At 39.3% G+C, this 26,610-nt stretch overlaps 2 protein-coding genes across 2 annotated transcripts in view; both read left to right on the forward strand.

The window, feature by feature from the left end:
• The window catches only part of LOC134651902 (protein FAM135A), a 148,906-nt gene that overhangs the window by 115,632 nt on the left and 6,664 nt on the right, over positions 1-26,610 (forward strand). The gene's annotated exons all lie outside the window — the stretch shown is intronic.
• LOC134652031 (TOM1-like protein 2) lies at positions 254-25,770 on the forward strand. The gene is made up of 13 exons (XM_063507184.1): positions 254-399; positions 929-1,176; positions 6,761-6,868; positions 7,287-7,382; positions 9,396-9,491; positions 11,384-11,530; positions 12,634-12,782; positions 15,191-15,264; positions 16,229-16,294; positions 17,135-17,237; positions 20,874-20,961; positions 24,566-24,625; positions 25,535-25,770. The coding sequence occupies exons 1-13, from the start codon at positions 345-347 to the stop codon at positions 25,742-25,744; spliced, it is 1,500 nt and encodes a 499-aa protein (XP_063363254.1). The 5' UTR covers positions 254-344; the 3' UTR covers positions 25,745-25,770.

Consider the following 26,610-nt stretch of genomic DNA (forward strand, 5'->3'; position numbering starts at 1 on the left):
TTTGCTTGCTAGCTATAGTACCTAAGTTATGAAGTTATGACATATACTTACTTTACTCTTTGGTTATGACCAAGGTAAAAACGAAACGCATTGATTTAGATGCCTAGATTTCTAGACTACAATTTATTAAAGAAATATGTAATTTGTATCAGAAAAAGGTTTATTTTATTAATTTTGTAAAGCATTATCAAAAATTAAGAATAAAATTTATAAAATTAGAAAATAAATATTGGCCATTATAACTTTCCATCCAAATGACCCTGTATTTTGACATTTCTGCGTTTTGCAGTGACAAGTGAAATCGGTGAAACCTATTTTGATAAATATTCAAGAAATCCTTTAAAATGTCCTTTTTTGGTGTAGGGAATCCGTTTTCTACGCCGGTAGGCCAGAAGATAGGTAACTATTGAATTCTCTACAATATCAGTTTACAGGACACATCTCTCCGAAGTGTTTTTAGATAAGTGTCCTTTCCTTTTTGTTGCGCACTATTTATCAGGAAAATACAAGTTTCTCTTTGTCATATGATGATTTGTTTATTTATTATGACTTTTAGAAATAAAGATGTTGTAAGAAAAGTATACTGTTATTGCTCTAGAAACGTAACTATTTAACATATAAATAACTCACATAGGTGCTAATAACTTTGACCCTCGTTAATGGTTTGATGTATATGTTTAAATTACGGCTTAATCAGACGATATGCCGATTCGTACATTCAATGATGAAAACATGTAATAATTACGCAACTATAAACAAAACTTATTAATTTCATGATATCTACATTAACTTCAAACACAGAAGTACAATAAATAGGATGTTGTTAGCATATAGGAAACTGCATAGTACTTGTTGTTTGTTACATGTATCATATAACACAGACTCAGGATGTGGTGAATACTTGTTAATTTACTTTATTAACTTTCAGAACAAGCTACTGATGGCTCTCTACCATCAGAAAACTGGGCACTTAACATGGAAATATGCGATATCATTAACAGTACCGCAGACGGGCCTAAGGATGCTATAAAAGCTATTCGGAAAAGACTGACGCAGAGTGCGGGAAAAAACTACACTGTGGTGATGTACACCCTGACGGTTCTGGAGTCTTGCGTGAAGAATTGCAGCAAATCCTTCCATGTGTTGGTGTGCAATAAGGAGTTTATCTCAGAATTGGTGAGTCATCGTATGATTAAGATCATAGAAAACTGTTTTGAAATATTTGTGTTGTAGTAAATATCTTTATTACCTACTCGTAAAGCATGCTAATTTTAAGATGTAATGTTTTGAATAGATGTGTCCCGCCAAGTTTGTTGCCGGTCCCATATTGGGACACCCTTCTCCAATTGAGGAAGGATTTAAATCTTCTCGAGGCAGTGGTGTAATAGGGTTGGAGTTGGTGTAGCTTTATTACACCAGTGTAACACAGGGTGTTACTTTCATAAAAATGTGGTTGCCTTAATCTTATTTACCCTATGTGTCTTAATCTTTCATTGTCTATGCCAGTAGTTAAAGTGGGGATTAGAGTTGTTACTGTATTTTACTGCTAAGTAGATTGCACTACTTGCCCCGCTGTCTAGTGTCTATATAGATAATTAGTATTACGAAGTTCACTGAACTAGCTGACTCATGGCTTTATCAGATAAGTTGGCATTGCTTGATAGGAACCGGTGATATTCAAATGTACGACATTGCTCTCAACATTTGAATGATATAACCTTAACCGATAGAAATGTACACGTAATAGCAGTGAAAATGGTTTGCATTGTGTTAAAAGTTTCATATTTATAAAATGATGCGTTTTTATTGCTTTTTACTTTATCAGATGACAGAGATCTTTTTTTGTATACAAAGATACACTTATGTCATATGTGCATCAATTATTGCAATTTTTTCCTTAAAATTTCATATTTTAATTCCTTGTCGCAGTGTTACAGCAATTATCCTTGTTACGATATAAATTTACTAAAGCTAAAATTGTAAAATTATAGGTTTACCACTCAGGCGGTCTAGTAGAAGCTGAGTATTGGGACTACTAACTAGTTTTTTTTATATTACATTTTCACTTACTTAACATAAAATAAAACAAATCAGCTATATGCAGCCAAACCTTCTACCAGTCCATATCACTTCTACCAGTCGGTATCAACCATTTATAAGGGCCACCGCACACGAGCGTCTTTTCAGCGTCGGCGTCTAGTCAGCGTTATGGAAAATGGCGTCGCTGCGCAGTTGCGCCAACGTTGCGTCGAGCAGCAGCCATAGAGTTGACGCCGGCGTTCGGGAGACGCTAGTGTGGTGTGGGGTGGCTCTAAGGCACACATCTTAAATGTTTTCATAGAAATACAAAACCATTTGCTATGAGTAGGTATGAGAACAAGAGTTGAGGCATAGTAATAAATCAAATATCTTTATTACCGTTTGTTACAACTATAACATAAGAATCACATCTTGACTGTATATGTATAGGTATGAGGTCATGTATTTTTTATATTATTCAACTTAAGGACCGACGCCCACAAAACAATCGACACAGTACGTTTGGGGATTTTTTATTGACAAATAATTACATAAAAAATAATCAGCATTACATTACAAAATATGTGGCAATACAGTACCTACAATACAATATAAATACATATACTCTTTATTTCACACCTCAACACAGAAAACAATGCAATGAATACAGCAAGTACAGCAACTCAAGTAAGGGTAAACTACAGGCTGTCTTATCGCTAAAAAGCAATCTCTTCCAAACAATATATCATTCGTGTCAAATTCGATGAAAATATGACAATACTTCACTTTGTTATATTCAAGCCGGTGCAAAGCCAGCTTAGAGGGACTCTATAATATCGTGACTACTTAAAAAACTGTTATCTTGTTCTGTCAATCAAAAGAAAAATGTGGTATCTATAGTGTGTCAAAGGACTGTCTCATTTCAAACATAGACAGAGAGAATCAAACTATCTTTGTCTTACACTAGTACTAGCACCCAAAAGAAAAGGATGAGTATAGTTTTTTTGTTTCTATTTACTGACAAATTGGTTTGACCAACTTATGTATGGGATGCATACAGAGTTACTGCGTTTTGACTTTGAGTAGCAGTGTGAGATACGAGATTTTTTCAAAGTAGGAGTGACGATATGTAGATTGTATAGATTGTAATTGTGAACGTAACGTAATACCTACTGAAATCAGCGGTTGCACTATCTTACCTACTAAATCAGTTTGGCATGGGAGCTATTTTGTGGTGACCGCGAGTTGTCTAAGGCCCAAGATACACTTATTTGTTAGAATGTGATAACGATATTTATCTCTCCTTCTGTAGTAGGTATAGCGGTGTCCCTATCCTTTATCCTTACGGAAGTAAAACTTACCTACAAGTGTATCTCAGGCCTTATAAATATGTTCCATCTGTAAACAATAATAATACAAAACGTTATGATGATAGAATAGACTTGAACAGAGTATCAATGCCTCAGGATTTAAATCATTCTACGTTGCCATTTAAATTGCAATCATAACTTGATTGCATTAAGTTTCGTTATTGTTTGACTTCAAAATACCTTAAGTGGGTGTCTTGAATGCTAAGCTTCCAAGGTACCTGTATAATGCAGACAGTTTTATTGGATTAACAGCTTATTGATTTCTTAAACCAAAAAAGTATTTTACTTGAGTATGAGTTTCCATCACTATAAGGTTCTACCTAACTACTTATTAGTATGTGCCATTACTCTTAAATAGTGTCCGACTGAATTAAGTTTCGGTTTCGGCAAATCATGTTTCGGCTAAAAAACCGCCAAATCTTTCAGCCGCACCGAAACATACAACATTGAACTTTCGGATCGCTTTCGGCTAGTTTTCTATAAAGATAATAAGTGAATTCTAATTAGTCTTTCTGGATTAGAATAGACCTAGTCTGAGACGCATTTGTTCTTTTCTACAGGCAAGCATTTAACCCCAAAAGTATTGGTACCTAATACCGAATTTGCTTTTACAGTACATATGGTTACATACATATGGTTGGTACATATAGCTACTTTTCCGCACTAGTGCGTAAAAAAGCACTTTTCCGCACTAGTGCGTAAAAAAGCACTTTTCGTGCGTATGTCGAAACTTTAAAGTGTCATATGTACTGTAAAAGTTGTTCGATACACGTGCGAATAGGTAATTCGCAACTCGTGTCGATTTAAAACACTCCCTTCGGTCGTGTTTTAATTTATCGCCACTCGTTTCGAATTTCCTCTTTTTCGCACTTGTATCGAAAATAACTATTAAATATATAGTATAAATATTTAAGCACAATATACAAGTATTGGTATAGGTATTAACCACATCTTTTCATGCGAAAAACTACGTCATTTTCAATTAATTTTTATTTCAGATAATTAATCATAATCAACCACATATTTTGCATTTCCCTAGGGCTACGTCTACGTGCTTACATAACATGTAGACAATTAGACATACTTATCAAATATATATGTATATGTAGGTATATTAATACCAATATACATAAGTTAACATATTAGATGTCTCCAGACAAGTGCATACATTGTGTTGCACAGTGATTCACTGTGGCCTTCAACTGATATAAAATCTACTTGCAATCGTATAGGGACGCTTTATATTGCCTTGATGACTTGAAATGAGATGCTTGCACTTTACAATAAGCATCTTTGTGTACTTAGGTATAACAGCATCAAGCTGTGTGTGGATCTAAAACATATCTACATACAAATGTAGACCAGCTCCTGATTTAGGCTACCTTTACACCGAGGCGGTGATGAGCGCAGATGAGAGGAGACGGGCGGGAATCAACCAATAGTATTTATTGTAATCCAGCGGAGCGGAGCGTAGCGGAGCGGAGATGTGGCTTACAGCCAATGCTATTGGTTGATTCCGGCACGTCTCCACTCATCTCCGCTCATGTCTCAGTGGAAAGACTGGAAAGGCAGCCTTATAATGTGAATAATGTTAACTTGATTTGCAAATTTTTCACACCTTCAATCTGAGCATAGTATTTTTTGTGGTTTTGTCGTTCAGTGACGCTTTCCAATGACTTGACTTTGCGACTTACGGCTTCCGGGCGCCATTCGAATGGCACACATCCTTATTTCTATGGTAACAAAGGTGTGTTACGATATTTGGCTACTTAGTCACTATCTATTTGATGCGGCCTGTACCAGCAAAAACACAAAGTATTGTGTCTACACACAAATTGTGGAGCGGCCCACATTTATTGCGTGAAAAAAACACAAAAGTTAATTTGATTCGCAAAATTTTTTGCACTTCAATCTGAACATAGTATTTGTGATTTGTTAAATTGTTACTCGGCGACAAAGAACGAACTTTCCAATGACTCGACATTTGCGACTAGCGGCTTTCGAGTGCGATTCACGTGCAATGTGCGGAGTAAGCATTCGACAATTTGCAGCAATCATTAGTTCATTACATATTAGAATATGCGCAAAAATTATTATCCTTAGGGTGTATGTTAGTTTTCGTAGTTTGGGTTTTGGGTTGGGTGCATCACTTTCATTGGACATAAAAAGAAAAGAGATGCAATAGGAATGTTCGGGATGACCCTGATAACAAACCACGAAGTAAATTGGTAACATTAGAAAGATTATTAATTGAGAAAACAATTAGGTTGTAGTAAAAAAATAAACAAAATAAACCATCAAATTGTTGGCATATAATATTGTGCAACCGCGCTACATTGGATCAATTAAAAAAACTAGTTCTGATAGATAATATAGGTAATATGATAAAAAACGGGTTTATTTTTAACCAACATTCTTACTCAATTGTTTTGTATATTTTAATTATAAAATAAATTAACATACACATTAAGCTTAATTTGTTTTTAAGGTAAATGTTTAATATGTACCTATAGGTGAATTTCCTTGAAATACCATAATGGTGACTAAACTGGCAAATGCATATACATAGTACCTAATCGTCGTTGATCCTATAATAGTTTATTAATTAGGACTCGATGTCTTAACAACCCTGATCTTCGATACCTCTGAACTCGATATCGGGTCAGTAGAGCGGCTCTACTAGAGCCTCAAAATTGAATTCTTAGTTTAAAATTTTAAGTCCGTTTTTTTGCTGGCAAATTATGAGAAATGTAAGGACAAATGTAAGTCCTTGCTGGGCGTCAAAATCTATAGCTTTCTACTTCTAGTTTACCCGTAAAAATATAACAGAGTTACAATCGAATTTAAACTGTTGTGAGACATACTAACATTGAATAATGTTACGGTAAAACTTTAGACTCACTTGTTTTAAGCCACTCGCGCGACATGTTAAAACAAGTGAGTCTAAACTGTAAAATTATTCAACAGAGTTACGCATTGAATAATGTTATAGTATGGATAAGTTATGTTAATTTTTTTAAATTTAAAAGTGGACAAATTACTTTATAGTACATATGGGGCTACTTTTCCGCACTAGTGCGTAAAATAGTACTTTTCGTGCGTATGTCGAAACTTTAAAGTGCCATATGTACTGTAAAACGTTGTTCGATACACGTGCGAATAGGTAATTCGCAACTTGTGTCGATTTAAAACACTCCCTTCGGTCGTGTTTTAATTTATCGCCACTCGTTTCGAATTTCCTCTTTTTCGCACTTGTATCGAAAATAACTATTCTTGGGTGAGACTTGAACTCACCGCCTCTGGTTAATAGCATCGATCGCAGACGTTTCTGCTTGTTAAACATTAAAAATAGTTATGTTAATTGTTAACAGGTAAAACTGATCGGGCCTAAGAATGATCCACCTACCGTGGTCCAAGAAAAAGTGCTGAGCCTCATCCAATGCTGGGCTGATGCGTTCTCGAGCCAGCCGGAACTGCAGGTAACATACGGAATATGAACGTAGCTACACTAATATAAGGTCTATTTTTGAACAGATACCTACTGAAATGGAAATATGGTTAGGTTAGAGCACTGACAATCCAACCTCTAGACTGAGCTTAGGCCAATTCTTTCATGAAACCGATGCTGCCAAAAATACGGGGGTGTGGGGGGACGAGGTAAGCGAATCCCGTGCCGTGCTTGGTCCGTTCAAAGACACGGACCAATCACGGCACGGGATTGACTCGGAAGATGGAGTAACGCTACCGTATGTGTGGCAGAGGGGGTAGTGCGACTATGCTATGTCTAGAGGTTGGATTGTCTGTGGGTTAGAGGAATCTTTCATAACATCTTCCAATTCCGTTTCTAGTAGGTACCTACAATACAAAAACGTTTTCTGATGAGCGATTTATTTTCAGGGCGTTGGCCAGGTGTACAATGAGCTGCGTACAAAAGGCGTGGAGTTCCCTATGACCGACCTGGATGCTATGGCGCCTATATTCACACCACAAAGGGTAAGCTGCTACATTCATACATTAAGTGTTTCATACATTTCGTACATTTAAAAAAAGCGCTGGTGGCCTAGCGGTAAGAGCATGTGACTTGCAATCCGGAGGTCGCGGGTTCAAACCCCGGCTCGTACCAATGAGTTTTTCGGAACTTATGTACGAAATATCATTTGATATTTACCAGTCGCTTTTCGGTGAAGGAAAACATCGTGAGGAAACCGGACTAATCCCAATACGGGCTTAGTTTACCCTCTGGGTTGGAAGGTCAGATGGCAGTCGCTTTCGTAAAAACTAGTGCCCACGCCAATTACTGGGATTAGTTGCCAAGCGGACCCCAGGCTCCCATGAGCCGTGGCAAAATGCCGGGACAACGCGAGGAAGATGATGATACATTTCGTACATTTCATAAAAAATGTACCATAGTCGACAACGCTGTCTACAGTTTCACGGTTAGTTTTACTAGACTTATATCGACTGGAATACAAAACAATACAAAAGGTAATCACGGTTCATCGGGTCGATATAAGTCTAGTGAACGCCGCATACGTTTAGTTTTTACCGGTCTTTCCCATTGGCGGGTCATACATTTTAGAGTGAAATCACATCTGTCAGCATCGAGCCGCATTTTATATAATGAGAAATCGCTCGTTAGTATGAAGATGCGTACGCATGCTTTCAGCTTTCCGATGCGTACGCATTTTCATACTAACGAGCGATTTCTCATATACAAAACGCGGCTCGATGCTGACAGATGTGATTCCACCCTTAGCAGATCAGCTGTCGAGTGGTTTTTTATGGGACAGCCAAAACTTCGTACATGATTTCAGAGTCGGTCCCATAAATAAAAGTAGTTTAATGCTCCTACACATTTACCTCATCATCATCATAATTTAAGAGCATGACTCTTGTCGGTGGAGTATGCACTAGTTTTCGCGATCGGCCAGGTTCTTTAGGTCCCTGTAAGACACGACATTTGCCTTTGCTTTTAGTTGTATATGGGTTAACTGTTTCTTGTCACACGTTGCTATGGTTACTGTCTCCTGTCACTTAAAATTCTAGGTTTTTCATATTTAAATGAACCAAACTTGCATTTTATGGTAGTTATAAGACCTTTCCATAATGGGACTACTGAGCATGTTAGTAGAACATGGTACAGCAGTTCTAACAATCTATGCTACTATTGTCTCCTCGCTGATGGGACAGGATAACAACAAGAAATAGTTGATTGACCCATATAGCCTGCTCGTGGTATTCCTCTTCCTCACATTCACCTTACACAAATGTTATGTAAACTATAGCTGGTCAACTAAATCTTGTCAGTAAAAAAGCGGCCAAGTGCGAGTCGGACTCGCCCATGAAGGGTTCCGTATTTAGGCGATTTATGACGTATTAAAAAAAAACTACTTACTAGATCTCGTTCAAACCAATTTTCGGTGGAAGTTTACATGGTAATGTACTTACATCGTATATTTTTTTTAGTTTTATCATTCTCTTATTTTAGAAGTTACAGGGGGGGGGGGACACATTTTACCATTTTGGAAGTGTCTCTCGCGCAAACTATTCAGTTTAGAAAAAAATGATATTACAAACCTCAATATCATTTTTGAAGACCTATCCATAGATACCCCACACCCATACGGTTTGATGAATAAAAAATTTTTGAGTTTCAGTTCGAAGTATGGGGAAATTGGGGAACCCCAAAAAATTATTGTTTTTTTTTTCTATTTTTGTGTGAAAATCTTAATGCGGTTCACAGAATACATCTACTTACCAAGTTTCAACAGTATAGTTCTTATAGTTTCGGAGAAAAGTGGCTGTGACATACGGACGGACAGACAGACAGACATGAATCTATAAGGGTTCCGTTTTTTGCCATTTGGCTACGGAACCCTAAAAAAGGCGCGAAATTCATATTTTCTATGGGACGATATCCCTTCGCGCCTACATTTTTCAAACTTGCCGCCTTTTTCTACTGTCAAGATCTGGTTGACCAAGTATAACTTCGCGATGTATTTGCAGAGCGTACCAGACGGAGACGCGCCGGTCGGCTCTCCGGCTCGTGGTCCACCACAGATGTCACCCAGCCATGTGCCCACAGAAATACCACCTAGCACTGTAAGTACCTTTTACTGTTACAAATTAGAATACTTAGGGTCAGTTGCACCAACCATTTTTAACATGCAGTAGAAATCTATGAAACTTCCCATACAATAAAATTTTAACGGTGACAGACGGTTTGGTGCAACCGACCCTTAGTGCCAGTTGCACCATCCGCACTTGACAGACTGATTAACGTCGCCCGGCGCGCCGCGGCGGTTTACTATGAAACATTCCATACAATAAAATTTAGCGAAGTCTTTAACGATGACAAACAGATTGGTGCAACCGACCGTTAGAGTTACTACTCTAAATATCTCTAGAGTCGCATTACGCATGGTAATGCGTAATGCGACTCTAGAGGGAAGCAGCTATAACATAATGGCTTGAACCAAAGCGCTTGCATTATCAATCATCAGACGATTTATGGTGTAAGCCATTACACCGCCTGCGACGGAATTAATTAAGGATGCATTAACATCTCAGCTTCAATCTTATCCCAGAAGAAAGGTGAACCAATACGTGTGGAGACAGGTCAGCTGCAGGAATCTGCCGCTTATTTCAGGTTGGACCCTACTTGCGCCTTACGGAAACTCCAATCATGAGTTTCCGGGTTTTATTTTGGAGTATCCTTCTCCTAGCATCATAGCGCTCCAGAAAATAGGCATCTATTCTCTTTGGCGCTATTTAAGAAGCGATTCTTTAATATCTGCACAGATTTCATGGTATCGGTGCTCATGCATATCCTTACACAATATATTTCGCGACATCATAGCCAGCTGTTGAGAACGATATGTGCCCGGGTGAGTTAAAAAGTTAGTGTAGAGATAAAAAAAGCCGAGCGATAATTAAATATATTAAAACTAGTCACTTTTTTAAATCAAAATTGTTCGACACAATAAAAGTGATGCAAAGGTTCATTAGCATGGTATATAGTTATTTTTTTTTTTGCATTAGCAAGAGACTACGCGATCTTGACGTGTTTTTTAATTGTAAAACGCTTTTTTTTAATCAGAAACTATTACTTAAATACGAAAGCAAAAGAATGTAAATAATCGTATATGATTCTGTTCTATATGATGATGATGATGATGTTACATATTTGCCGTGACTCATTTTTCAAAAGTGTTTTTCAATAAAAAGACACGTCAAGATTGTTTACCTTTTTTCTAATGCTAAAAAAACGAACTATAGTACAGTCCCAAACAGAATAATAGTACTGTCGAACGTTCAAGGCAATAACGCCGACACAGATCGGCAGTAGAGCGGAAAAGAGGCGAACTTTTATTTCCTTAACTGTATCTTTATCGAGGTAGGTAAGATTTGTCTTTGACCTTTGTCTTGTGTTGTTCATTAAAAAGGTATCTTGAGTGGATTGAAGATTGGTGTCATAATTTGTATTAATTAAAAGTAAAATTGGCGTAGTTGCCAACTGAAGCCTTTTCCATGGAAAGACATTTTTACTTTTAAACAATGGTTGGTGTAAAAAATTTAACCATATATAAAAATCAACATTAAACCCGTTAGATTTAACACAAAAAAAAGGTTTTTCACTATATTGCCTTACCTCCTGTACCTTGAAACTTGGACTAGAAGATAGCACATCTACGTAATACCTTTAAACAAGTAATTCTTTTATATTTATTTATTAATTAATTAATGTATATGTACATATATATATTTCGGGGATATCGGAAACGGCTCTAACGATTTCGATGAAATTTTCTATATGGGGGTTTTTGGGGGCGAAAAATCGATCTAGCTAGGTCTTATCCCTGGGAAAACGCGCATTATTGAGTTTTTATATGTTTTCCGAGCTTTGCTCGGTCTTCCAGATATTATTTACTTATTTACATTCATTTAGGTATCTTTGACCTGTTGGTTATCTGTCTAATCCACGTATTTTCCAGGTGACACTATCAGACAGCCAAACGGCCAAGCTTCGCGGAGACCTGGCCGTTGTGGAGGCCAACATGGCGGTCATGTCGGACATGCTGAACGAGCTGACCGCACAACCGCCCGCCGCCACACACCAGAGCGACATAGACCTGCTCAATGTAAGCCACAGACAAGACATCCTCTAGACCAGGGATGTTGCGGATGCAGATTTTTTGACATCCGCGTATGCGGATGCGGATATTTAAAGGCTCACATCCGCGGATGTCAAGATTAGGTACTTAGAAAATGTCAAATATTACATTTTTAGTATTTTTTTGTTTAAAAAAAACGAAACGTTTAGTATTTGAGAAAGAATATAGGTGCGTTATATTTAATAAACAGTAACTTGGCCGACTTTTCTGGATCTAGACGATTTCGTTATAGTTAATGACGAAATCACCTAGCACTTACGCCGCCGCTAAGACGTTCCTGTACCCACTTGTTCGACATCCGCATCCGCATAAGCTCCGCATCGATTTTATGCGGATGCGGATGCGGATGTTGAAAATAATGCGGAAGTTCCGCGGTTGCGGATGCGGATGCGGATGTTCGCAACATCCCTGCTCTAGACTGAGCATAGTAACGCTACCCCCTCTGCCACAAATATACGGTAGTTTTACTCCATCTTCGAGTCAAAGTGTCAGAATCCCGTGCCGTGATTGGTCCGTGTCTTTGAATGGACCAATCACGGCACGGGACTCGCTCACCTCGTCCCCCGCACCCCAGTATTCTTGGCATCATCGGTTTCATGAAATAATTGCTCTAAACTCCGTCTAGAGGATTCCTAGTCTATGACTAGATTATATACTCAAATCCCATTAATGCTTTCATTTTAGAAATAAGGATTTGCATGAATAAATATTAGATTCTGGGGGCCTAGGGCTAAGATGATAATCGTTTCCAGAAAATGAAACGAAACGCTGTATTATTAAAAGTGGTAACATACTGTCGCACCGCACCGCAACCTTGGTGTGTCGCACCTATAAGTGAGAGCGAGAAAAAGATATCCCTTTCTCGCTCTCACTCGCGTGCATCGCACCCATAAGTGTGTTATCACTTTAACGTTCACCTTGGCGTTTCGCTTTCTGCAAACGATTGTCATCTTAGCTAGGCCCCCAGGTTGTACATATATCCGATATCGTGTCGGATAATTTGAAAACTTACACTCCTAGGAATAAAAATAACATTATAGTTTAAGTATCGTTTTTATTTAATTGTACAGGAATTAGCGGACACACTTCGCGCGATGCAAACCCGCGTGGCCGAGCTAGTCGCGCGGCTCGGCGAGTCACCCCTCACTGGTGCCCTCTTGCACGCCAACGACCAGCTCAACAATCTACTGCTACGCCACGCCCGCCTCCTCAACAACAGGTGAGATTACAGAAGTTAGCAGACAAACCCGCGTGGCCGAGCTAGTCGCGCGGCTCGGCGAGTCACCCCTCACTGGTGCCCTCCTGCACGCCAACGACCAGCTCAACAATCTACTGCTACGCCACGCCCGCCTCCTCAACAACAGGTGAGATTACAGAAGTTAGCAGACAAACCCGCGTGGCCGAGCTAGTCGCGCGGCTCGGCGAGTCACCCCTCACTGGTGCCCTCCTGCACGCCAACGACCAGCTCAACAATCTACTGCTACGCCACGCCCGCCTCCTCAACAACAGGTGAGATTACAGAAGTTAGCAGACAAACCCGCGTGGCCGAGCTAGTCGCGCGGCTCGGCGAGTCACCCCTCACTGGTGCCCTCCTGCACGCCAACGACCAGCTCAACAATCTACTGCTACGCCACGCCCGCCTCCTCAACAACAGGTGAGATTACAGAAGTTAGCAGACAAACCCGCGTGGCCGAGCTAGTCGCGCGGCTCGGCGAGTCCCCCCTTACTGGTGCCCTCTTGCACGCCAACGACCAGCTCAACAATCTACTGCTACGCCACGCCCGCCTCCTCAACAACAGGTGAGATTACAGAAGTTAGCAGACAAACCCGCGTGGCCGAGCTAGTCGCGCGGCTCGGCGAGTCCCCCCTTACTGGTGCCCTCTTGCACGCCAACGACCAGCTCAACAATCTACTGCTACGCCACGCCCGCCTCCTCAACAACAGGTGAGATTACAGAAGTTAGCAGACAAACCCGCGTGGCCGAGCTAGTCGCGCGGCTCGGCGAGTCACCCCTCACTGGTGCCCTCCTGCACGCCAACGACCAGGGGCCCATTTCTCGAAAGATATTAGACTAATATTATTAGTCTAATCGTATAGGTTACTATGGCAACACACTAATAATATTAGACTAATACCTGGGAGCTGAGATTTAAATATTTTAGGTAAATATACCCGTCTCGCTAACGGAAGCGGCTCCTAAAACTAGTGCGATAAGGACAAGGCGAAAAATCCTGCGTAAAAATCTCAAAAATCGAGGTTTCTTACTCGACTGTTTCCTCCTCCAAAACTTAACCAATCGTAACCAAATTTGGAAATCTAAATGATTATGAAATTATCTGTGTCGGACCGTTTTGCTTTTTTGGCTAATTGATATCAGTTTTGAATATCGCGCCTCTCATTGCGGCATAGTCAATTGGGCCATTTTGGCCATTTTTGAAGGGCTCTAGTGCCTTAAAAAACAAAAATATCAAAAAAATCAAAACGATTCGACACAGATATTGACAATATTAATCTGTGTTGAAAAAATCATTGCTCTAGCTTCAAAACCCACGGAGGAAACAGTCGAGTACGTTTGTATGGAGAAATGACCACTCCTGTTGGCTCTTAAGCTACGCTAGGGCTATCAAGGTTACCCTCTCAATTACATCCCTTGAGACGCCTTATAGACGACTCCCCGCTGACCGTAATAAGACGCCATACCGAGGCCACTTATACCGGACGCGACTACTTGGTACTTACGTCGGAATGACGATGACGCTGTAAAAATGTTTAGTTCGTATTAAGTATTACTTTTTTATTAGTTACTAGATTGACATGCCACTTTCGAGAAAAACAGATCAATTAGGTACTTTCCTACTAGTCATATCAGCTTCTTTTTTAGAACTGTCAGAACGATTTGCTAGTATGCAATTTTTATGAAAACGAGTATATACTTGGTCAACCAGATCTTGACAGTAGAAAAAGGCGGCAAATTTGAAAAATGTAGGCGCGAAGGGATATCGTCCCATAGAAAATTTGAATTTCGCGCCTTTTTTTACTGACAAGATTTGATTGACCAGCTATAGTAACGTCACGGTCAACTCGCCTACTTTTTGTATTTCAATCCGATATATTAAATATAAATTGTGTTTAAAAATAACTATCTATGTTTTTCTAATAATTATCTGGTGCTTTATTTTGTGCACGGTGTGATATAATTTATTTTAAGTATAGAAAAGTACCCAATTGCAAACTTATCTGAAGACATGACTTTGTCCTCAAAACGTAATATTTTTATATCTCTTAAGACAGGCAAAGGAAAAATAAACAGGTTTTAAACATTTTAGTCTTGCTTGTTATCGTAGGTAGGCCACACAAAATATGTGACGTTCCACGACAAAAGGTACCTTATGGCAGTTGGCGCTTACGTCGCATAGCGCCGCAATAATAATAGCGCGCGGCGGCGGAGCGGCGTTAATAATAGCGTAAGCGCCAACGGCCATAAGGTACCTTTATCCGTGGGACGTCACATATCATCATTTTAGCCTTCAGTCACCCACTGCTGAGCATAGGCCTCTCTTCGTATACGAAATACATTATACATATAATAATTTGAAGGAAGCCAAAATTTGTGTATTCTGTATCCAGAAATGCCGCCACCGGCGGTGCTACTCCTTCCGCCATACTGGGGGCGGCTATGGGCGTGCCTTCTGCTGATACCCGTAAGTCGACCTAACAGACCTAGATATATGTACCTGAACCTTAATACTATGACGATACCGGTTGTTTTTCAATATGAATGTTGTACTGGCACGTGCTAAGTTTGGAGCTAGCGGTTTTGCGATAATAGAGACAATGGCCTTTGTTTGAAAGATTAAGGTTTGAAGCGACCTTAACAAGTTCACCTCAGAAGGGCCGTACTATACTGATGTTTTTAGAGCATTGGTGCGTTAATTTTTTAATTTGCTAAAATCACTATTATTCAGGGCTCTTCACATAATTAGTGATTGGCTTGTATTAAGATTAAGTAACTGCAACTAACTGTAAGTAGTAACTAGTAATAACTAACGGTAACTGTAGGTATATGTTAGTACTTTTATTTGATATTGTATTTTATTATGCTAATTTTAATTAACTTAATTGTCAATTCTTATTTTTATTTTTTTTATTGTTAATGTAATTATGAAAAACGACATGTAATATGAATATACGACATTTTCGTTTTATCGCCTTTATCTCTTTTTAGTTTTTTTTTTTATTTTATTTCCTTAAAATTTAATTATAATATGTATGTATTATGGTTATTTATTTCTTTCCAATTTGTTTGTTTTATTGCCATTGTTAATTATTTAAATGTTGTGTACTTTCCGTGCTTCACTCGCCCTTGGCCCCGACGGAAAACCAGCGTTGGTCCATCCAGGCTAACACCATGCTGAGTCGGGACCATTTCGTGGTTATTTTACATGTTATGTTGGACACAACCCATCAGGCCATCAGGCGGCCCGTATGCTTGTTTGCCACCTATGTGGTATAAAAAAAATGATATGTGTTGTAATGTTAAGTGTAAGTTTTATTTTTGTTCCCCTGTTTAATCTGTTATATCTTTATTGTCACGAATAAACTATTTCTATTCTATTCTAATATGAATATAAATAAGTAGTATAAAAAAAACATTTTTTTTTTCAGCAAAGAAAAACGATGATGATGCGCTTATCGACCTGAGTGACGATATACCTGATATTACCAAGCTAAGTGAGTTAAAATATGAGCATCTTTTATAGTAATCCTTATTCTTGAAGGCGTTCAGTTTAAATGAACCCAAATAAAATGCTTTTATCATCAACTCTGTTCAAAAGGTGTATAGATTTGTCTTCCCAATAATCTTCTTTCACATAAAATGTATGTATAGTCGCCATCAAATATGTCAGAGCGGCCAAGCTGTTCACAATATCTGAACACGCTCTCTTAACGCCCTGACAATAGAGGCGTGTTCAGATATTTGTGAGCGACTTAGCCGCTCCGATGTATCTGATGGCGACTGTACCTAATCCTTATTAATGAAGGCGTTAAGTTCAAATGAACCCAAATAAAAAGCTTTTATCATCAACTCTGTTCAAAAGGTGTATAGATTTGTCTTCCCAATATTCTTCTTTTACATAACATGTATGTAACAGGGATGTTACGGATGCCGATTTTTTGACATCCGTGGACGCGGATGCGGATGCGGATGTCAGGATTAGGTACTTAGAAAACGTCAAATATTACATTTTTAGTATTTTTTTATTAAAAAAAAAACGAAAATTTTAGTATTTGAACAAGAATATAGGTGCGTTATATTTAATAAACAGTAACTTGGCTGACTTTTCTGGATCTAGACGATTTCGTTATAGGTAATTACGAAATTACCTAGCACTTACGCCGCCGCTAAGACGTTCCTGTACCGACTTGTTCGACATCCGCATCCGCATAAGCTCCGCATCGATTTTATGCGGATGCGGATGTTGAAAATAATGCGGAAGTTCCGCGGTTGCGGATGCGGATGCGGATGTTCGCAACATCCCTGGTATGTAACATGTATTATTGTATTTCCAGCCGTAAAAGACGCCCAACCCGACAAGTCTCCAGCCAGTTCGAAGGACGAGTTCGACATGTTCGCACAGTCCCGCAACGTGAGCTACGACAACAACAAAACCGGGTGAGCAACAACAAAGCAAATTCTATCTACAGGGTGGCCAAATAAGAGGTATACACTTTATTTTTGAAATTTTATTCTATAAAACATAATAGTAGTTTATGCAACAGTGATATAATAAGGGTTAAGGGTAAAAAAAGACCCGAGAATTTTAAGAACCAATTATGAGCTGTTGCATACATTACTTTTTCTATAACAGCTGCAGGAAAAAAAAAAAAGAGTTATTATTAAAAAAAAAAGAGTTATTATTAAAAAAAAAGAGTTATTATTTAAAAAAAATTGAGTTATTATTTAAAAAAAAAAGAGTTATTATTTAAAAAAAAAGAGTTATTATTGTAAATGAAAACATACCTCTTTCAATCAAGATGATCGGAACTTGTATCTTTAAAAAAAATAAAGCAGTTGTATTATACTCATAAGATGACTGCTAGCAGTCATCTTATGAGCCTATAGACAAAGCATTCAAATGACATTGCTTTAGATATCACTGTCAGTCATTTAATTGACACATTTAAGTGCTGGAGTAGAAAATAGTAGTTTATGCAACAGTGATATAATAAGGGTTCTTAAAATTCAAGGGTCTTTTTTTATTCCTTGTTAAATATAATATGTAGGGTCAGCAATTACACATGGAAAATAATGTCAGACAAATGTCCACCTCTAGCAGCATGGCAGATGCGAACCCTTTTCATCGCGTTTTTCATCACTTTTTCACACATTTCTGGCGTTATCTCAGCGACAGTGTTTCGAATATTTTGTTTTAATTGCTGAAGGTTCGTTGGCCTATTAGCATAGACACGTCCCTCTAGATAGCCCCACAGAAAAAAGTCAGGAGCTGTTAATTCAGGAGATCTTGGGGGCCAGTCAATGTCACCGTTTCTCGAAATTAATCGACCGGGAAACGTTATTTTTAATGTTTCTATTGTTTTTAATGATTAAAACAAGTTGTTCCGTCGTAAAACGCTCCATAATAAATTTGCCGTATCTACACAAACTAATTTTCATGCAATAACTGTCATATTTACCGTCAAAATAAAATGGCTACAAAAAAAGTTGTATACCTCTAAGTTGGCCACCCTGTACAACAGTTTACTATCACATCTCTGAGAAAAAAATCCCATGTTGTTTTATGAAGTTTTTGTAACGTCAGTGTTATAATAGGGAATATTACGCGAAACTCTGCGTAGGGGGCGCCACTACCATAATTACTTACAATCTGAGGGTTTACCGCAAACGAGAGAGTCGATAATTTGTTATCTAACCTCTCTATCACTCTTGCATATTTGAGCGATAAAGAGGCAGATACATAGCTGAGTTTCGATTTGTGTCAATGTCATATTTTATTGTCTATGAAAACTTGTCAAAAAACAATTTAAGGCACAGTATGTATAAGTCACTCTATGCTTTACGATGGGTGCTAGTGCTGTATTCTGACGGCAGAACATTCCAGTAATACCCCCTATTAATCAAAACTATTTTTTTAGCTTGGTCTTTGACAAGATAGTTCACAAACTAAATTATATGGTAGTTTGTATAATACCTAAAGCTGGAAAGAATCGTTGGGCAAATAGAGGACCAATATGATACACTATACAGTGTTCGTCTTTTGGACACGTTCGCTTGGTCAATAACTTATTAACCCGTGGAGCGCCCTACCAAGACACGTGTGATGGTAACTCCATACTATTCTTGTTTCTGTGCGCTCCACAGGTTTTTTTTTTTTTTTTTTTTTTTTTCGATGTGGCGCGCGCGCAGCTCTTGTGAGCAATTGTGAGCAAGGACCCCGCTAAGGATACGGGCGAGCCTTGCTCATATGCATATCTGTCGCCAGTTTTCCCTTAGTCGCCTTATACGACACCCACGGAACGAGATGGGGTGGTGCTATTCTTTTCTGATGTCGGCACCACACGGCACCGCTCCACGGGTTAACTCGCCATCTAACATAAATAAGACGGAGATAAGGGAGGGAGACATAAGATTGAAAACAGTAAGGATGCTTAAATTTGGGCTAGCACAGGCCGCATACACAAATAAGGATTCGCACTCGCCCAAGTCAGCCCAAAAAAGCCGAAGCTAAAACAGCCGACAAGTTAATTCTTGATTTGTTTGTGTTCAAGCTTATATTTATGTTTAGTTTACTGTCCAAATCACCCCAAAAATGTCACAGCTCCCGAAGTAAACTAGATAACAGTAGTATTAATTCTCTAAGTAAAATACTAGGATCTAGTATTTTAACTGGATCAGACATGAGGGGTGGGGGGAAATGACCGAACGGGATAGTCTTATGTATCTTTCAGTAGGACTAGCAGCGAAAGCGCTATTATTGTTTGTCCTTGTCATAGTCTCACATTTTTTTATTCCCCACCATAAATTAGTATGGATTATAGTGGGCGACAAATAAATTCGACCAATCATAGTGTCGCATTGCCTAAGTTTTGTCCCTCACGGACGCACGCGTGTACCACATCTATTAGGATACTACCATCTATGCTTAGAGCCTATATATGTTTGGATGTGCGGAGTTTCACGCAAGGATCGCGTCCAAAACGCCCACATCCGGGGTAGTCTTGGCGTGCGTGACATCGCTGACAAACTGCAAGAGTGCCGCCTTCGTTGGTATGGCCCACAGACAATCCAACTTCTAGACATAGCATAGTCGCGCTACCCCCTCTGCCACACATACGGTAGCGTTACTCCATCTTCGAGTCAATCCCGTGCCGTGATTGGTCCGTGTCTTTGAACGGACCAATCACGGCACGGGATTCGCTCATCTCGCCCCCCCGCACCCCCGTATTTTTGGCAACATCGGTTTCATGAAAGAATTGGCCTAAACTCAGTCTAGAGGTTGGATTGTCAGTGGTATGGCCACGTCTCGCGCAGACCGGCAAGTTACGTGGGTAACAAATGCCTGGCCATGCCGCCTCCTCCCGGTACGGGAAGAAAAGGCCGGCCCAGGAAGCGATGGCTTGATGTCGTTAAGGAGGACATGCGTGCCAACGGACTCGCCACCAGGGACGCCGAAGATCGGGCAAAGTGGACACGAAGGAGTCGGAAGGCGGACCCCGGGTCCTCGCGCCCCGCGCCCCGGCACAGCTGGGATTGACGCCAGGATCATGATGATGATGATGCTTAGAGCCTATATAAGACGATGTCATATTTCGGAATAAATGTTTGATAACCATACCTCGCAACCGAGCTAGCAAATCTGTAGCAGTTGTACGTCAGGGTTATCACTACTACGCATAAACTAAAGTACAAAAAATATATTTTCTTTGTTTTCAAACACACCAATATTATCAAGCAATAAAAATTCCATGTTAATATTTTAAATAAATGCGAAAAAAAAACGTGATTTTATAAACAAAATAACAGATACATTGAGACGCATCTAATATTGACATTGACCTGTTAATTTATATTATTTGACAGTAAATTGAACCGGGTTATATCGGAAGAGGGTCAACAAGGTTCTCGATCAATTTTATTAATCTCACATACAATAAAGTTAAAGCAAAATGTTTCATCATAATCGCCAACCCTGACACAAAACTGTCATATGCTACGGTTTTGCTAGCTCCGTTGCGGGGTATGTTGATAACGTAGCAACTTGTTTAAAAAGTTTGTCTGAATATAATACAGGAGCAGTTACGCCGCGAACCTGGAAGAGCAGACGTCAGGCGGACTCGCCTCCGCCGCCAACCAGCGCGCCACGCAAGGACAGCCTGCGGTGAGTCATTCAGCCGTCATCATCTTTACTAATTTAGATATTCAAGGTTTTTATTGAATTGAAAACTTCTTTTTCTCAAAAATGGACGGCAAAGTCGACGTTGCCGGTTAAAAAATAGGTCGCGAAGTGCGTAGTTTATGGTCATTCAAAAAATTAAAAAGTTAAAAACATTGCAGTCTCGATTTCGGGACTGCAATGTTGCATACAAATTCCATTATATAACGAGTTCCAAACTTTTTAAAACTTTAAATGGCCATATCGAATGAAGGCATAGGTCCCTTAAACAGCCAAACAGATGACCAGCATTTATTATTATATAAAGCCTGTAACAGACTATCGCACCGCACCGCGACCTTGGAGCGTCGCACTCATAAGTGAGAGCGAGAAACAGATATCTCTTTCTCGCTCTCACTTATGGGTGCGACGCTACAAGGTCGCGGTGCGGTGCGATAGTCTGTTACAGGCTTAATGTTGGTACCGCGACTATTTAGGTATCTCAAATAGGTTGGTGTATTTTCAGCAGAAAAATACTTCTTTTTTTTTTAAGGCGGCAAGCATATCTTTTTAATGGTTTTACTTTTTTATGTGAAAATTAGAACGTTGCTTTCGTAAAATATTTCTATTTCTTGCACCATTTTTGAGAAAAGCACTATATATGACTCGGTTGGAAGGCTACTTGCTGGCTTCGGATTCAATTAAATGGACTCCCAAGGTCGTCCGTTTAAAACGAATCCTCAGCCTGCAAGTAGCTACTTCCGAACCTCGACAATAATGTACTATATCGGCGCTGCGCACTTTTTGAGGTGGGGAAAAAATGTTAAACTCGCGACAGATCACGTGACCGTAAGACGATCACGTGACTGTAAGACGGACACGTGACCTGATCGAAAAACTGTTACATGTAATGTCATTGAGTTTTTCTTTATTGATTTAAATGCCATCTAGTGAGTCGCTTTAACTGGTATTAATATAACTCGAGTACTAACAGTGATGTGCTTAGGGGTTTCAAGTAATGCGACGAAATAACGCTAGATGGCGTTAACCTCAATTATACATAGTGCATTTTGCACTAGTCATTGAGTTTTCACTTCTGCCGGCACTCCCTGAGTGCAACCCGTTGTTTTTAGGGTTCCGTACCCAAAGGGTAAAAACGGGACCCTATTACTAAAACTCCGCTGTCCGTCCGTCCGTCCGTCCGTCTGTCACCAGGCTGTATCTCACGAACCGTGATAGCTAGACAGTTGAAATTTTCGCAGATCTGAGACGCAAGACGAGCAAAGCGAAGCGCAAGGGCACTACCTACCTTTTCTCGAAGCGCTTCGTCGTTTTTTTGAACCCTCATAACTTGGGTTTGGATTATACCAGATAAACAAAATTCTCGGGATATGATGTCAATAGTGGACTTATTAAACATAAAAAATTTCAATTGCATAGCTCTTATACTTAAGATCTTATTCATATCTAAAAAACCCCAATTTCGTCACTGACTCACTCACTCACTGTTGATCATCAAAACCTCTAGGGTACTTCCTGAAGTCCTAGGAAGCTGAAATTTGGTATGTAAGATAGTATTAGAACACAAACAACAAAATAATTCAAAAACTTGAAATTTTTTGTTCCTAAGGGGGGGAAAAGGGGGGTGGATTTTTGTATGGGAAATCAATAACCGCTGAACCGATTAATAGTTGAAATTTGGTACGTAGATTTTTTTATAATGGGGAATGGCATAGAATAGTTTTCAACCCCAAAACGGGCGACGAAAAGGGGGTGGAAAAGGGCGTTAGGGGAAAAAGAGGGTTGAAGTTTGTATGGGGAATCAGTAAAAAGCAGATGTATAAAAGATGCCCCGAGGTACGTATTTCAGGATTTTTAATAGTACTTTAAATCACACGCGCAACCCTTTAAATTAGGGGATGGAAGCAACTTACAAAAAGAAGTGAAATCCCACCAAAAACATTTTCATGTAAAATGTTGCCAAGACGAAACCACAAGGCTCACACTGACAAAAAGTTATCAGATCTCTTGTAGAGCTAAGCTTCTAACTCTACAAGCCCTAACTTCACAAACTCTACACCTTAGTCAAAATATGTGGCTTGGCCGTTTCGTTACTCCAAGAACTATTGTATTATAAAAAATAATGAATAGTGAATACATTTTTCACCTTACGTCCATGTGACAGTAGCGAAACGGTCAAGCCACATATTTTGACTAAGGTGTAGGTTTGTGAAGTTAGGGCTTGTAGAGTTAGAAGCTTAGCTCTACAAGAGATCTGATAACTTTTTGTCAGTGTGAGCCTTGTGGTTTCGTCTTGGCAACATTTTACATGAAAATGTTTTTGGTGGGATGATGTATTTCTGTTGCCGCTATAACAACATATACTAAAAACAGAATAAAATAAAGATTTAAGTGGGGCTCCCATACAACAAACGTGATTTTTGACCGAAGTTAAGCAACGTCGGGCGGGGTCAGTACTTGGATGGGTGACCGTTTTTTTGCTTGTTTTTTGTTGATGGTGCGGAACCCTCCGTGCGCGAGTCCGACTCGCACTTGGCCGGTTTTTTTTTTATCCCACTTCAACAGAGCTATTTTTATCTGTCCATATACGTGGGTGATTAGAAAGTCACATCAAAATGTACCTACTCCATGTCATAGATTCAATTTGCTTAAGCTTTGGATTCCTCCGAAAACGGTGCCGTCATATGACGGCCGTCATATAGCGGCCGCAAAAGACGGCCGTCTTTACGGTGGCGACATGTGGAAAGTACCACGGCGTCATAACACACCATCATCCACCAAGGTCAAAGCGGCAAATTTGAAAAATGTAGGCGCGATGGGATAACGTCCCATAGAAAATTTGAATTTCGCGCCTTTTCCTACTGACAAGAGAAGAGGAAAATAATCGTAGTACGGAATCATTTATTCAAATCTCGTGTCATTTATTCAAAATGGCGTCACCGCTATCTAATAAAACGTTCACGAAACTATCGACACCGTCATGACGGCCGTCATCTTACGTTACGTTGATAATCAACGTAACGTAACGCCGTCTAGGAAACCGCGCCATCTTGTTTACATAGACAACGTTCTAGTGACGTCATTCAACGCTATATAGCGGCCGTAATATGACGGCACCGTTTTCGGAGGAATCCAAAGCTTTAGTAGTATCGATGTTACTGTGGAATATACGTAATAACAATACCTACACACGTTCCTATATTTGTAATTACAGTTCATTCATAAAAGATTTTTATGCAAAAAAAACGGCTATAGTACTTAAACATTTTACTAGTTTTAAAAGTAAGTAACTAATATATACATAATATAAATGTTGTTATGTTTTTTTACTTTTCCTATATTTGTAATTACTGTTCATTCATAAAAGTTTTTTATGCAAAAAAACGGCTATAGTACTTAAACATTTTACTAGTTTTAAAAGTAAGTAACTAATATATACATAATATAAATGTTGTTATGTTTTTTTACTTTTATGACTTAAGTAGGTATACTTGGTTCATGGTTTGGTGTAGTCCAAATTGTAATTCTAGTAGGCAATTCTACTTTTTGTTAATTCCGGTTTGTTTCATATTATTATTATTTTACACAGCCCACTGAAATGGACCAAAGAGAGATTGACGAAATCGCTGCTTGGCTCGCCCAAGAAAAGGTGTGATTTTATTTTTTTATATCATTTCTTTGCTTTCTTTTACTATTGTATCTTGCTTTCATTTTTTATTGTATTTCAGTAATCATTGTCACACCACTAACCTACATCCCACCCACCCGTCTTAGATCTAATCACCCATCACTTATCATCATCATAATTAACTTGAATAAATGATAACAAAGTTTTTCCGTATACAAAGATGCCTAAAACATTGTACAATTTTTAGGTAAACTTGACTTATACCAACATACTAATAATTATAGCAACATTCACATTGTTTGGACACTGTTAGAAAATTGAAGGTGGGAAATGGACGTTAACGCATTCATTGCCAGGGGGCGTGGCCTAGGAACAAACTTGTATGACGGTCGACGCACCGATGGCAGTGAATGTGTTAAAATGTAAACCAACACGGTATTATGTATTTTTTTTACTTATTTTCTCGTAATGCATATTAATTATAAGATGTAATTTTTTTTTAATAGCTCATCTTTTCAAAAAAAAGATGAGTCCCGCCGGGTTTGTTGCCGGTCCCATATTGGGATACCCTCCTCCAATTGAGGGGGGATTGAAATCTTCTCGGGGCAGAGGTGTAGGGTTGGAGCCGGTTAGCTTTATTTGACGTTCATAAGCGCATTGTAATTATGCCTACTTGAATAAACAATTTTTTATCTTTATCTTATCTTAACACTAACGCTGCTACGCTTTCACAAATTGGCTTTTTTATATAGCACAGGAATCTCCACATTTCTAGTTGTTTGGTCAGTTGATGGTCCCAGTTGGTAGTTTAGCAGCCTAAAATATCGAAATAGTTTGTCAATAACTGTGCCCAAAGAAATTAGGGGGACGAAAACGCTTTGATATCGATCCTTTTACCCGATTCTAATTAATAAATAATAATATGTTTAGGCGGCATCAGAAGCCAACGGCACCGCCGAGAGCGTGACTAGCAGCGACTTTGACAAGTTCCTCGCGTCCCGCGCCGCCGCCGCTGACTCCCTCCCCCCCGCCACCAACCCCACCACCAACCCCACCACCACCAACCCCCCCACCACCAACACCACCCCCCGCCACCGCCAGATCAAAAAGGAAGACCAGGACTCCATGTTTGCGCTCTGATGCCCCGAGGTACGATAGGAGACAGGGCCGAAATATATCACCACGGAAACTGCACTGGTATGTCATAAAGCTTAAAACTAGGCAACATTATCGCCTGAAAACAGCACTCGTATGCAAAATAGGCATTATTATAGGTGTTATTTGATATCTCGCCCTAAAACTTGTACCATGTGAATTGGCCTTAAGTTACAGCGGTTATTTTAAGACGTTAAGGGTGCGGTGACCGAGCAAGGGGAACATCGTACGTTGACCCGTCGCTACAGTGTTACCAAAGCTGCCAAAACGAGCGAATTAAAAAAAAACTATTCATGTCCGCATGTCAAACTGAGAAATGAGCTGTTCTTTCATGCCTAGGCGTTATTTTTAAGTTATATACTTTAAAGATTTTTCTGCTTTTTGACCAGAACTTATGTTGACATCAATTTACGTTTTGTAACGACCCCTAACCGGCTGTTTTATGCACTAACCTATGTAGGTAGGGAGCGGTTCATAAATTACCTACGTCATCTATTTTTGACGATTTTTGACCAAAACCAAGGATATCAGGCGATACACATAGTATCGGGTCAATGACCGGATTTCCCCACGTTGGATAACCGCACTTTACACCAAGGTTTCGCGTCTAAAAATACAATCGTTGTGACTTAGTGGTAGTACACTCAGCAGCAGAAATTGCTAAGCGGGCGAGGTGTTCAAAATTACCTTGAGGCGCTCTTGTTCTCTTAACAATAAAGTCGCGTCAAGATCATTTTGAACACCTCGCCCGCTTAGCAACTATTGCTGCTGACTGTGCCACGTTGAAATCCGAGTATTAAATAGGTGTTAGACGTTTGTTGTTTTTGGCGTTGACTCTTGATTTGTATGAT

The sequence above is a fragment of the Cydia amplana genome, chromosome 11 (genome assembly GCF_948474715.1).
Source record: "Cydia amplana chromosome 11, ilCydAmpl1.1, whole genome shotgun sequence".
In the NCBI taxonomy this organism is placed as follows: domain Eukaryota; kingdom Metazoa; phylum Arthropoda; class Insecta; order Lepidoptera; family Tortricidae; genus Cydia; species Cydia amplana.